The 15,014-nt window shown below is 38.1% G+C and overlaps 1 protein-coding gene across 2 annotated transcripts; it reads left to right on the top strand.

The window, feature by feature from the left end:
* The first annotated feature begins 203 nt into the window (after positions 1 to 203).
* LOC124626292 (transcription initiation factor TFIID subunit 3) lies at positions 204 to 13,672 on the top strand. Of its 2 annotated transcripts, none has more exons than XM_053675670.1 (18): positions 204 to 481; positions 730 to 2,287; positions 3,473 to 3,655; positions 5,663 to 5,948; positions 6,121 to 6,215; positions 6,512 to 6,537; positions 6,794 to 6,819; positions 6,923 to 7,229; positions 7,368 to 7,527; positions 8,797 to 8,929; positions 9,085 to 9,119; positions 9,307 to 9,376; positions 9,461 to 9,495; positions 10,143 to 10,197; positions 11,337 to 11,414; positions 11,532 to 11,582; positions 11,736 to 11,825; positions 11,927 to 13,672. In XM_053675670.1, the coding sequence occupies exons 1-17, from the start codon at positions 473 to 475 to the stop codon at positions 11,803 to 11,805; spliced, it is 3,177 nt and encodes a 1,058-aa protein (XP_053531645.1). In that variant the 5' UTR covers positions 204 to 472; the 3' UTR covers positions 11,806 to 11,825; positions 11,927 to 13,672. The 2 variants fall into 2 exon arrangements, with proteins under 2 accessions (XP_053531645.1, XP_047006811.2); XM_047150855.2 differs by having other exon boundaries at positions 205 to 481; positions 6,791 to 6,819.
* Positions 13,673 to 15,014: the final 1,342 nt, after the last annotated feature.

Genomic DNA, 15,014 nt, shown 5'->3' with positions numbered 1-15,014 from the left:
CAATCTGTTGCTACAGTTAACACTGATGTTTAATAATGGGAGTAATTCCTTCCTGTCCTAGAAGAAACTGAGCTGAAACTAAGGCGATACCTAAAGCACTCCTACTATGCAAGCAGCTGCTGCTTGTGAGCAGCCCAGGCCATGCCTGCTGGGCCACATTCTTTTAAAAAGAGAACAACCAGAAGTCTCTTGATGACTCTCTGTCATACCCGGGCGGGACTCGTCTAACAAGACCAAGTGCTTTTTGGTGATTTACGCATGAAGGGTCCATCCGCCTTCATTCCAACAACACAGTCTCGTAGCTTAGGTCACAAACATTACTTTGGATTTGTTTTGCTCATACGTATATTATTTTTTGTCAGATTGGATTCATTTGAAGTGGGTAATTTGTTGGATTAACCATGAGATGACAGAGTTCATGCTGAGGAAAGTGCTGTTTCTTTGAAGAAGGATTAAATTGTTACCAAAAACCATGGAACAGGTACGTTTGTGTTGCATATCATGACTTATTTGAAGAGAATTAGCACTTAGCACAAATTTTGGGCTTCCCAGAACAGTGACAACTGGACATTCAGTTTTGTTTACTAGCATGAATTAAAAAGGGAAATAGCCTGATTCTACTTTAGGAATTTGACCTACGTTAATTCTATCCCTTTACTTTGATTAAAAAAAAAAAAAAGAAAGGAAAAAGTAAGAATTTTTATCTGAATATGTTTTATTGCTCCCCAGGATGAAGAGATGAAAGTTAAGACCCTGAGGGAAAGGTTCCATAATGATGAAACTTCGAAGATCCGAATCAAACCTGCCATCCCAGATAAACCCAAAACTATCCCCCCAATATCTCCCACTGCAAAAATCAGCAACCCCCTAATTGCTTCCATCAACTCAGCTGTGGAGAACCGCATGGCCCCTCGTGTGGTCTTTAAAGATGACAAAAAGAACCACCAATTTTCTCAACCGCAAACCTCAACAGTAAAGGCAAAGCCTGTTTTACTAAATAAGAACCAGCAGAAGGAAGCAGATCTTATCAAACAAGCCCTGAAAGATAAGAAAATTCTGCGCATGAGTCCTGTTACTTCAGTCTTAGAACAGACACCCAAACCTGAGTCTATCCAACAATCCCCAGTTTTGGAGACACCAGTTAAACTTTCTACATCATTGAAGAAGCCTATTTTCAACAAGACAGACTATGATGCGACAGAGAAGACACACACCTCAGAATGGGGTGTACCAGCTACCCCTGTCCTTGGTCATTCAGATTCTAGCATTTCCACTCCTGCCAAGGCAGAGGTCACAGTTAATAAGCCTGTGATTTCCAAAGCTCTTGTTCCGCCCGTTAGAACAAACCCTACTTTCTCAGCTCCAGTTATTTCTCCTCCTGCAGTTTCAGTCTCAAAACCTCCTGCCCTGACAGTTCCAGAACCTGTCTCCCAAAATGGTCCTCAAATGGTGAACCCAAGGCCAGAAATTCCTATTAGACTTAATTCCAATGTAATAAGTCCAACAGCAGATCTGTTTCCACATGGTTTACCAGAGGAGGCAACATCCAGTCCAGAAATCAATGATATTCTTGAAATGGATATTCCACCTCCAATTATTCCTGAGGACTTTTTTGATGGTGGCACTCCTGTTCTAAATATGTCTGCCAACGTTACTCCTGAGCATTCATTCCCTGAGGCTTCTCTTTCTATTACTCCAGTTTCCAGTAGCTCAGCTCTACCTCGTACAGCCTCCCCTATTCCAGCAATAAAACCCCCAGATTCAGATTCTGCTTTTATATTCAGTCCTTTGCCAGCAGTTTTAGCTCCATCAACAAATGTGGAATCCATGGCAGAAAAGAGGGTGACTGAATCCCACAAGGCAACTGAACATACAGAGAAGCCCTTGGAAGTTCCATTGTCCAGCTCACCCAAGACCCCTTTAGTGGTCTCTGCTCTAGCGAGAGCTGAAGAGATGGCGCCGGTTAAGCATACCTCTTGTGATAAACGACTGTTTACCCTTCTAGAAAAGGCTAAACAAAAGTCTACAAAAGGCGATCAGTTATCCACACCTGAAATTCTGCCTTTGGTTGAGACAGATCTGCCCAGCAATGCTCCACTTGAGTCTGCACTACCAGAGACAGCCCATGCTGAACCATTCTCACATATGGATGCCCCAAATACCCCTGAAATGTTTGGGAATATTCTTGATATCCCCCCTGTTGACTATGAGGGCAAGGCAGAAGGAGCAGCACTGAGAGAGTATAACACCCAACCTTATGAAACAGCTCTTAATGACCAAGAACCCAGTAAGTGAATGTTTAGTTTATCTGGCCTGTTTATACTTCAGTCACGAATGAGCATCTTAATAAGAACAGATTATTTTATCGGTATTGTTTTTATAGTCTTCAGCACCATACATAAAAAATTGATTTCCAAATATTTAAATGCAGTATTCAGAGAAGGTTTTGTATTTTGTTAAGTCACTTCAATAGGAACACCTGTACCCCTTTTCATTCAACCCACCACAAGGCGTGGGGGTTGGGGGGGGGGGGGGTTGGGGGAACCAGAGTACCCAGTAGAAACCCCGAAAGCACAGGGAGAACATGCAAGCTCTGCAGACACAGGGCGGAGATGGGATCCAAACCCCCAACCCCGGAGGTGCGAAGCAAAAGTGCTAACATATGAGCATCAGAGTAATTTCAGAGTCCATTAGAGTTTTAACTTTACATCTATTATATCAAAGTGAAGTTATTGACAGGTTAATGACTGAGACGTAAGCATAAACTGATTTTGGCAAGTCCAGCCTTTAGGCTAGGTTTAGAAGAACTTTAGGGCATCTGTGTGGTGCCATCCACGGCAATCTCATAGTGATCTTTAGGCTATCCATGCAGGCCATCCTCAACAGCTGTGAGTGATTTTCAGGTGAAGGAGGTTCCAAGCAGAAATATTACATTTCACATTTCACTAATGTATGATGTGAACATTAACATTGATCTGTATTTGCATGAACTTATGCATTGGGCTGGCACCATATACTTAGTTGATTGGATATTGCATGAATAAGCAGTTGTACAGGTGGCCAGTGAATGTTAATTAATACCTGCAGAAATATAGCAAGATCTCTAAGCACTGTGGAACAACCTACCAGCCAATTTCCTTTAAAAAAACTTACAGGACAATGTACCTCTGGTTTTTGATTGGATAATTTGTATTTTATATTCATTATCTCATTATTTACTTTTTTATTTATTACTTTGAAGGAATGGTCACATTACAGAATTTCACTTTTCATGCATTGGGATGAAGTTTCATTGGGAGGGTTGGTATGTGTTGGTATCTGAAGAATCTAACAAATGCTAATGTGGTGGTTCAGGGCAACGTGTCTCCCATAGCCAGAATAACAGAGATAGCAAGTGTTAATACAGTCTCTGGATTATGCAGTTTTGGATTATGCATTTCCTTGATTATTAACCTCTCAGTCCTCTCTTTAGGGAAAAGTTCACCTGCTCCGAAGGTGGTGGTTGTGCAAAAACCTGTTGTGCCTCCTCCACCTCCCCCAAGAAAGCCCCAGCCGACATTGTTTAATGGTGGCCTCACACCAGAGAAACCACCTCAGTCTCCAAGCACAGATATGCAGTCCACCATTCTGCCAAGTTGGCCCCTGAAGGACAATGGTAAAACTACCTCAAACCATGTAGACTTTTCATTGTTATGTTCAATGTGTCTCTGCAGAAAGATTGAAGAGGAATTGTTCTGGAATTGATTGGGTGTACAGAGTGTGTTTGGGTACAGAGTGAATGTTTGCATGCAGATGAAAACATCACTGTCCGTGCACTATTTGTATTATTTATTTTTAATTAGTACTAGTATTATATTATAAAGTGTTAGATAACCTACCTAAAGACAGTTGTTATTTCAGCTGATGTTAAATCTCCAGTAGACTAGTAGCTAGCTAAGCTCCTTAACAGGACAGCTAATATTGTGCTAAGTATATACTAGTGGTGGATCATCCATATGGGTATGTGTGGTAGAGCCCAACCAGATTTGGACAGTGACACAATTTTCATATTTTTGCCTCTGTACACCACCACAATGAATTTTAAAAGAAGCAATCAGAATGTAATTGAACTGTAGATGTTCAGTTTTAATTCAAGTGGTTTAACAAAAATATCACAAATATCACAGTTTAGGAATTACAGCCATTTTCACAGGCTCAAAAGTAATTGGGCAATTGACTGATAAGCAGTTTCATGGACAGGTGTGGCCTGTTTCCTCGTTATTTCATGACAAATTAATGAGATAAAAGATGTGGAGTTGATCCTAAGCTCCACATTTGCATTTGGTAGCTGTTCATGGGAACTCTAAATATGCAGTCCAGTGAAGGAGGCCATCATTAGGTGGAAAAAGCAAAACACCTAAAGGCCTGGAAGGCCACAGAAGACAATTGAAGTAGATGAATGTAGAATTCTTCTTAGAACATCTAGCCAAGTCAAGAAACACTCTCGAGGAGGTAGGCGTATCATTGTCAAAGTCCACAACCAAGAGACAGCTTCATGAACATAAATACAGGCGGTTTACCTGAAGATACAAACCACTGGTAACAGTCAAGAATGGAAAGGCCTGAATAGGAAACAAACAAACAAAATAAATAAATAAATAAATAAATAAATAAATAAAAACCCTAAATATGCCTGACCTGTTCTGATGCAAGATTAACTTGTACCAGAATGATGGGAAGAGAAGAGTATAGAGAAGGAAAGGAAAGGCTCATGATCCAAAGTATACCACATCATCTGTCAAACATGGTGGAGGAAGTGTTATGGCATGGGCATGTATGATTGGGTCACTGGTGTTTATTGATGATGTGACTGCTGACAGAAGTAGCAGGAAGAATATTGAAATGTATAAAGCGATCATGTTTGCTCAGATTCAGTTAAATGCTGCAAAACAGATGGATAATGACCAATGTACTGTGAAAGCAACCCAAGAGCGTCTTAAGGCAAAGAAATTAAATGTTCTTAAATGTCCAATGACCTCAACCATATTGAGCATGCTTTTCACTTACTGGAGACAAATCTGAAGACAGAAACACCCACAAACAAGCAGCAACCGAAGGCCTGTAAAGGCCTGGCAAAGCATCTCAAGGGAGGAAACTCATGTCCATGGGTTACAGACTTCACGTAGTCATTGACTGCAAAAGATTTGCATCCAAGTAGATTATGCTAGTTTGTTTATTGTTTGTTTGTGTTATTATCTAAATAAGCTCCCCAAAAAGTAGGTTAATCATGGGAGGAACATTCTGTGAAAGAAACCTGAGCTGAATCTGCTTATAACAGTACAAAAGCCTGGAGATTAAATTAATTAGCAAAAAGGGGATGATTACCACATTGATGTCTTTCCAATTAGCAAACAAGCTGCATGTGATGTCCTTAAGATGTCATGCCATTAAGATGATTAATTACTTGTGAACATCATGCCATCATGCACATTGTGAACATATGTGCTATCTGACCATCGAGTTGAAATTGGTATTGATGAAACTGCAATGCATATATACACAGTCCTATTTTCACTTGGTTGCAAACAGCCTTTGGCTTTTACATGTTCTTTTTTCCTGAATGTGGTAGTTTGGTCTAGACATTTTTAGAAACAAATCTCACTCAACATGATTATTGTTACAGGAATCATTATCCCAGCTCCTGCAGATTTTACCTCAGAGTATTCAAAATATGAAGATTCAGAAATTTGTGATCCATCTGAAATGATCGGGTCACATGCAGAAGCTCCAGATTATGGAAATCCTGGACCATTAGTTCACGAGGAAACATTTTTGGAACATTTAAATCTCAAACATCAGACCCCAAATATGGAGACTACAGATGTTGGGCTTCCCAGAACAGTGACGATTGAACCTTCAGATTCAGTACCAGACTCTCCTTTCAATCCAACTCTCCCATCCCCATCCGGGTAAATCTTTATATAGATAATGTATCATATAATTTTTGTATAATGATTTCAAACAGAGACCAAGAGTATATCCCTTAAACTGTGTGTTTTTGTTCTTTAAGTAACGGACATTTTGATCTTGTTTTCAGCCAGTTACTGTAGAGTAAACTGATATCTTGTCTTTTTTCCATAGAAAACAAATAAACTACAGTAGCACAGATTTGGAAGACCTGGCAACCAGCAAGAAAAGTAAAGCAACAAAGAAACAACGCAAAGGATCTCCTATGAGTATGAAAACACTTTCTTTCTTTCTTTTTTAAAACAATTGATATCATCAGCATCATGATAGAGCAGTCTCAGTCTAATGTACCAATTTTTGATTGAATGTATGAATGCACACTTCGATGTCTTGGAAATATAAGGGTCTATCTGACAATTCAGTTTTTGAGTCAAGTTTAGACTCACAGGAAGGTCAAAGTAAATAGATGTTTTAAGATATCAAAGGTAAAAATGGTTTGAACCAAGATATTGAAGCTGAAATGGTTTACATATCAATTTTAATTTTTTTAAATATTTTTTTTTAGATCCATATGCTGATGCATCTGTTGCGGTAAGTGCTGTTTCTTCTATAGCTTTTTACAATTATAACTGGCTTACTACAATATGTGACAGTTTTCCATTATACTAGTGTGAGTTGCTGTTGTTTCTAAATTGAGATACAAATAGATGTAATATAATTGATTTAAATGTATGAACGTAGTTGTGTAGTAGAGAAAAATAAAATATGCATTAATTAATGTATAGGATTAATTCTTTTTTTTCATTCAACATTTCTTATGAAATATCTTTTTTTTTTTTCAAAGGAGATCCCCAAGAAAACACTATTTTCCAAGTAAGTTTTAATCTATTATTCAAGTTTTGTGCAAATTCCCTTATAAAAAGTATTATGGTGCTTGATACTGTACGTACTGACTTACTTATTTCTACATTTGCAGAAAGAACTCGGTATCAGATGAAAAGGAGCTGAAGTCGAAAGAAAAACAAAAGCAGAAGGACAAAGAGAAAGAAAAGGAAAAAGAAAAGAAGGACCAGAAGGAGAAGGAAAAAGACAAAGAGCAGAAGGAGAAGGAAAAAGAAAAGGAGCTGAAGGAAAAGGAAAAAGAAAAGAATGAACAGAAGGATAAGAAAAAAGAGCAAAAAGAGAAGGAAAGAAACAAGAAAGAGCTCAAAGAGAAAGAAAGAGAAAAAAAGGAACAGAAAGAGAAAGAAAAGAAAGTAAATGAAATTAAGAAAAAATTCAAGGTATGACAATAAATTGATGGGTGTTTTAAAGCACTTAAGGAATTGTAGGTCTTCATTAAAAAAAAAAGAAAAAAGTTGTGTAACATCCCCCACCCCCTCCACCGCTCCTTATATCGGTCTTTCTATGTGTGTCTGTAGATCACAGCAGAGGAGGAGGCCTTGTACCAAACTAAAGTGAAAGAAACCACTAAGGGCCGTAAAGATGATCTGGCAATAAAAGCTGGAGAGATCGTCAGCATTATTCGCACCACAGACTGCCCTAAAGGAAAATGGCTGGCCAGGGACAGTACAAACAAATGTGAGTTAGCTCAAAACATAACATGTGACATAGCAGATGTAGGTTAAACATAATCTGTATACCATTTGGACAGCAGGAATTTTCAATATCAACTGCCTTTATTTGGATAAACATTTGAAATCCTGGGTGTGTATAGCTCTGGTACATTGTGGCTTAGTGGTTATCACTTTTGCCTCGCACCACTGTGGTTGAGGGTTCAAATCCTGCCTCCGCCATGAGTGTGTGGAGTTTCTTCCCCCAGTCCAAAGACATGCGCTGTAGGCCGATTGATGTTTCCAAATTGTCCGTGGTGTGTGAATGTGTCCAAGGTGCCGCCCACCTTATACCCCGAGATTCCGGGGGGTTCCAGGCTCCCCTATGCCCCTGTGTAGGATAAGCGGTACAGAAAATGGATGGATGGATGGCAGTGCATAGTAACACCATCCAGTAACGTTAGATGGCAGTTTGCTACTGTGGAAATTCCTTGGGAACATTGCATTGCTTTATGGAAAACATGGTTTCTTTGCAATACTATGTACACCAGAGCAAAGTGTTAGGCTCACGTCTGGTGTCTCTCTGCTAACGGGCTGGGAAGCAAAATGCTATACTGAGTACAACACATTGTGGTTTGAAGTAGACAGTGGTGATAGCGGGGGAAATGTCTCACCTCGAAAGGGTGAAGTATAGAAATCAATATCTAATCAGATGACATCCTGGTTATTAAACATTCTGGTTCAGGACTACAGAATCTAACAAAACTGAATAAGCTTTGTCAAGTTTATATATATATATATATATATATATATATATATATATATATATATATATATATATATATATATATATATCTGTCTTTGGACTGGGGGAGGAAACCGGGGGTTTCCTCCGGGTACTCTGGTTTCCTCCCCCAGTCCAAAGACATGCATGGTAGGCTAATTAGCATGTCCAAAGTGTATGAATGTGTGAATGTGTATGTGATTGTGCCCTGCGATGGATTGGCACCCTGTCCAGGGTGTACCCCGCCTTGTGCCCGATGCTCCCTGGGATAGGCTCCAGGTTCCCCGCGACCCTGAAGAAAAGGATAAGCGGTATAGAAGATGGATGGATGGATGGATGTGTATATATATATATATATATATATATATATATATATATATATATATATATATATATATATATATATATATATATATATATAAACTGAATCTAGGTTTTAGTTCAGTGTTCAGTATTAAACACACGGTATGTCACCCACTGTGAAATATTTTAAGCATATATTTTATTATTCAGATGGCTATATCCCAGTGGAGAGTGTGGAGTTGAATATTCAGGAGATGATGGTGCTGGGGAATAAATCTAAGGCTACTAACAGGACCAGCGTTAATGGGTTCATAGACCCAGAGGCCCCCAGTACAGACATCATGTAAGACATTGCCTACAAGTATAAACTGTGTTGCACTGGCACAACATATATTGTAGGTTATATTTTTAACTGCATTCATTAATCTATTTGTTTAGTCATAAATTAGGTTGTGGTGCTACACTGCTTTTTGTCATGTTTGTGTTTCGCTTTTGCAGATCCTCACATCATTATAGCCTGAACCACGAGAGCTGTACGTTCCTATTTCTGAACTGTCTCACAAACGCATGAAAAAGCATGGCACTATTATACTTACTGCATCTTGATTCTTGAACAAATTGTTCTGGATATTCTCTCATCCATATTATTAATATTTTAAAGGTTGTGATTTGATTTAGTCGTGTTTAGCGTGTGAAAACTGGAATGTTTTTAATCCTCAGTCGAAGATGACAGTGAGGAGTGGATTGACGATGATGACACAGTTTTCCCAACAGCTGATGCCACCGATCTGTGAGTACTGAGACAAAGTGTGTCTTCTCTACACGTAAATAATAATATCATAATATTCTTGTCTTGTGCTTTTAAATCTTTTAGAGACGTGAACCGGTGGGCGGCTTCTCCGGACATTGGTGAGTCGTGAGAAAGCATGCTTTTGTTCTCCATAAAGAAACTTGATTTCATGAGTCACCCAGATATGAGGAAGAATATTAGAATGTTAATAATGAATGTTGTATAGTGACAACTATACTTTTTTTCATAGGGTTTTAAAAGAGAATTTGAGCAACCATTGATTTTTAATTTAGAAAAGGGTTTGTCTTTTCGTTTTCTTTTTTTTTTTTGGTGGGGTGGTGGGTTTTGGTGACGACCTCTACATCCAGGTTGTTCAGTTTTATGTCAATGTGGCTGTAGGCTTTCATTCTAACCAAGCAGGAGCCACACATTATCGTTCACTGAAGGTCAAAAATCATCTTATGTGTTGGATCACCTGACTGGAGCCACACTGATCCTTCTCGGATACGACTGGACTTGTGTGTGCTACATGGACAGGAGCTAGTCAAATTAGGCGCTTCTTGGTTTAACCTTTTAAAATATGACAGGTCCAGACTTGCCACTTCAATAACTACATACTTTTTCTATTAGTCACACTATTGCTACTGAATAATTCTTAGTAGTTACTGAATAATATGCGTCAAGAAGAATAAATGGAGGCATTAAAGGCTTCAAACTGTATATTGTATTGTTTTTATCATTCATTTCCTAATCTTGCATACCTCAGGTCCCGAGCCAGTTCCAGCTCTACCAACACATACTGATAGCAGCAATACGTTTCAGTAAGTGGCAGCCTGACTGACATCTTTCACACATATGCATATCTGTTTAATCGTTTTTGTACAGACTTATGCTCATGTTTAAGCATGCTACATGCTACGTGTTTACTTCTGCTAGAAAGTTGTATCGAACTAATTCGGTGATGGCTGGTCACAATATTAACTGTTAAATTCTACTACTTATCTGTAACTCGTGTTACTCTTATACAGACACACAAGCTTATTAAAAGACACTCAGGACTTCCTAAAACACAATCAGGGCCTCTTACATTTTTAAAAGTCCATAATCATGCTGTTTCTTTCGATTATCGAGCATAGGAAACAGAAAAGCTGCACTTGCCAGCTATTCCGTTCAAATCGAGGAACTTGTTTCTGACAGAAACTTTGTGTAATTTGTACAATTTATGCTTATATGAATGTCTATTTTTTGGAGAAAAAAATATCAAGAAAGTAATTTACTCATTCCTTTTTATTACTTCCATAATTGTATTTCACATGTGTCTTCTCAGTATCTGCTGATGACTTGTTATAGACGTGTTATCCCTGCTGAAAAAAACAATAGAAACCCTCATAGAATTTGTAACAGTTTTAATGGTTATGATGGCAATTGAATTGATTTTAATGGAAACTGTAATGGTCCCTGTGGGTCTCTACTGGTAATTTCTTGCCTATTGGTGGAATGTTATGTATAGTGGATACTATTAAGGACTTGCGTCCATACTATGTAATGCAAACCATTTGGTAATGGTTTTAATGGTTAACAGCTGATGGATTGTAGTGGATACCATTAGAGTTTCAATTATGATTTCTATAGGTTTTTTTTTTTTTTTTTTTCCATCTAGAGGGCATTTCGCAAAGGCAATCATATAAACAGGTTTAATTTCCAGCATGGGCTACAAAGAAATCAGTGCTTTATATGTGTATTTTTTTATTTATAAACAGTGGTGGTGGAGGTTATTTGTTCATAGCAAAGAAGATGAAGTGGATAGCAAAAATGGAGCCTTCTGTTTACTTTTTCTTCAAAGAGAAACATCCATTTATACCATCCAACCCTGAACTAATTCATATTTTTTATTTATGAATTCATATGTTTGAGTTTATAATGGCTCTGTTTCAATCTGAATTATTATGCGTCTGTGCAGTACAGGACAAGAAGCGGTTCATAAACTGACGACCTTCTTTGCGCAGCCTCAAGTGCCCTCACTGCAGAACAATACACCGTAAGATTCAGCTCTCCTGCTTCTCAAGTCTTTTAATATCTGAAAATAAACATTTTTAGCTAGCGCCTGAAAGTATTTGTATTTATCCCTATTTTCTTCCTGCCTGTTTCTGTGAAGAATCAAAGAACCAGAGCCGCTTGCCATCAGTGCTGAGGGACCAGTCAGTTTGTAAGTTTTTTTTTCCCCCCTGAATGTTGACATGGTGATTTTGCTCCTGTGCTATGCTGTCAGACTGGTTCTGCATGTGGAATGCATAAGATTCCCCTGTCACAAAGTTATTTATTTAACCTGCCTTCCTTCACTTCCTTCTATTCTGTAAAGACTCAAAGAGGAAACAGATCTGCAGATCCTTCCACCTCCAGATTTGTATGCTGACATCGTCATGGGGTGAACAGAACGCATTTATTCCATGTATGTGATTGAAATTAGGTGATTTATATGAGTTATATTGTATAGATATAGCAAGTACTCTCAGCTGCTTGATATTTACTCAGCTGCTCTTGCCTCACCAGCTGACATGCGATGGACATTTTGAAAAACTGCAACGTATGCTTAGGTCTGTCTGATGGTGCACTGAAAGAAAGAACTCGACTGCAACTCTTCCCCCGGCTGATGTGAAAGAATGCTGTCAGACATGTATAAAAATGAGGCGTGGGTATGCACGTGGTATACACATGGTTGAAGGTGGGGTTCATTTACCTCCCATTTTACCTAAGAAGGACTTTGAATGGAGGAATATACAGTAACTAGTTCGCTGTCCAACGTTATTACTTTCCTTCTGGAACCTGGGTGTTTTTAGTTCCACCATGCTATTCTGAGTAATCTGATTAAAGATTGCTTTTAGATGACGTTGGCTGTGAAACTGCTATGTAATACAAAGAGCTTGTAAGACACAAAGCTAAACTGGAAAACAGTTAAAAACACCAAGGCAATCAATCATTTGGTTGAATTTCCACTAAAACTAAATGATATTTCTTGTTTCTTGTTAAAGATTTTTAAGATCATGTTGTGTACTTGTATAGTTAGTTATTCTCATGTAAACATGAGCCTCAGTTTATATTAAAGTATTCTCAGCACACAGTCTTTACAAAACCCAATCACACTTGACAGGGTCATTCCATCTCAAGTGGTCCAATACAGGGTAGCTTGACCATTTTTAATTTTCCTAAACTTTTTGAGTGATTACCTCTAGTGATTTGGCATCGCAAAACACCAAGAAACACCAGGTTTTTGTTTTGTTATGTTATTTTACTTGGTTTAACTATCTTTGTGTTATGGCACACAACAAATTTTGGTTATACAATTGTTTACAGAAACCTCAATATCTCGGCTCAGGATGGCCCTGAGTTAAGCTCCAAGTGGGAAAGAAATGGTGGTTTTGTAATGCCAATACATAGAGGTAATCACACAACAAGAAAATTTAGAAAAATTAAAAATGGTCAAGCAACCAACTTTACAGTTATTGGACCACTTGAGATGAACTGACCCGACAGAACGATGGATTGATTCCTGTTGTGCTTTGATAGTATTATATCCATGTACAGTTATATTATTAAATGTGTGTGGTGTATGTCTCACCTGCTTTAGACTGTCTAAGTGTTTGGATAATGGTTACTTGTTAAAAAAAATGTAAAACAGTTTATATTACACATAGAGGTATAGTTTTGCTTCTTTGAGAACGACTGGACTTGGCACCCAGATATTGATAAAAACACTAAAATGCATGTAAAGCCATTTTGATAATCTTTCCTAGCATATCTTAACCATATTTATTTGTACTGCTAAAATGAAATTATTTAGATTTCCCAATAACCACAAGACAATACTGTCATTTATATGCTCAATACACATTCTGTTTACTTTTTTTGTACAATAAATAATAAAGTGCAAATGAGAACAACATGCAGTGCATAATCTGTGGAAAAAAAAAAACGTGCAAACTCGCACGTCGACAGTGAAACGCACACATAACACTGACTTCGCTTTTCCACACCAGGTATGTTATGTACACACGCTTATACAAGGCCCGACTGAGAAGCAAAAACACACTTTGGTTGCGATTACTGATTTGGACGGTTGCCATGCAGAGAATATTACTCGTGTCCGTTTGGAGTGTTTACTGCACATTGTGTTGGAATTGAGAAATAATGACAAAACTTGTTTGCGTCTTGGAAAATGATCTGTTAAACAAAACTGGTTCAACTCTGTCATTACGAATCGATTTTCAGTGTGTAATGGTGCATATTCAGCAGTACAGGCATCGATTTTCTAAACATTTTGCAATCAACAGCTTAGTCAAAAATGACAACACCCCAGCAGCACCATGACCAGGTGAAACAAACTCTCCCAGGTTCTACGAGAGAGCCAATACAGCTTAGAGACTTTTACTACAGACACAATAAGGCACAATCTGCCCACTGACTATAAAACACATCCGCTCCTTGTTCAAAAATATTACGTGTCTGCACTTTGTTCACTCCCCAAAGATCAAAGGATATTTATCCTTCTGCAAACTCATCACTCCATCTAAGCACTTTCATGCTTGAAGTTTCTTTAACATTCAGATATGGATGGTGCATTGATTTACTGCAGCCTTAGTGTAACAGTACAGTACATCTAACATGGTACAAAAACACACTGATGCACAAACGCCATGCATTGACCAAAAGCCACTTCACATTCAGTGCAGTACAAAACAGAAGGCCAGGAAGATTCAGGAAGACCAACTCATCCACAAAGGCATTAACTACAGAACAAATCCCCAGCATAGAGGACTAGTGTGGTAGAAGAATAACTGTCTTACCATGTGCTAACGTGTTAAAACAATTCTAGAAAAATAAATAGGATATTCAAGAATATATGTGAGGCATTCTAGAAAGAAAAAAAAAAACTTAGCTAAAGCTGAATTCTCGAAAATAGACGAAAAACTTGGTTTTGTCCAAAATTGAGTTTGTCCACCAATAATAAATCTCTACTTTAGGAAAACATCTTTTTTTTTTTTTTAATTTAACCAAAGGGCAGTGATAGCTCAGTGGTTAAGATGTTGGAATCCCAGCACTGCCAAGCTGACACCGTTGGGCCCTTGAGCAAGGCCCAAATGTAAGTCGCTCTGGATAAGGGTGCCTGCTGAATGCTGGAATGTAAATACCAATGTGGAAATGTTTTTCTTTAGGTTAATTTCTAACGATAGCTGTCTGCCTCCAAAGATCACGCTGGGTAAGGGGCTGGTTTAAAAAACGCAGTGGTAAACATTCAGTCTGCTGAAAGATGTCTAAAACCTTGCTAGTTAGTGTGCTTTTCTCACGATTTGATCAGGACATTGGAGGATTTCATGCTGCAAAATGGAATTAATACAGATGCGTAATTCAGAAAAGAGAACTTATACACTCTGTACAGACAATAATGGACAAAGTTTTAAAATGTTTCCATGGCCCAAGTCATTAGTAAAAAGTAAATTAGCCAACAGAACAAAACTTGTAGTTTTCAGAACTATATTCATGTAAATATATAAATGTCCAAATTTGACCCTCTGAGGGGTTTTCGAAGGCTGCCAAAAATATTTAAAACATTTCTCAATATTTCTCTCTTTTTTTTAAAAAA

Source organism: Ictalurus punctatus, chromosome 25 (assembly GCF_001660625.3).
Source record: "Ictalurus punctatus breed USDA103 chromosome 25, Coco_2.0, whole genome shotgun sequence".
Lineage (NCBI taxonomy): Eukaryota > Metazoa > Chordata > Actinopteri > Siluriformes > Ictaluridae > Ictalurus > Ictalurus punctatus.
The sequence above is the reverse complement of the archived record's forward strand: the minus strand, read 5'-3'. Positions and strand labels throughout refer to the sequence as shown.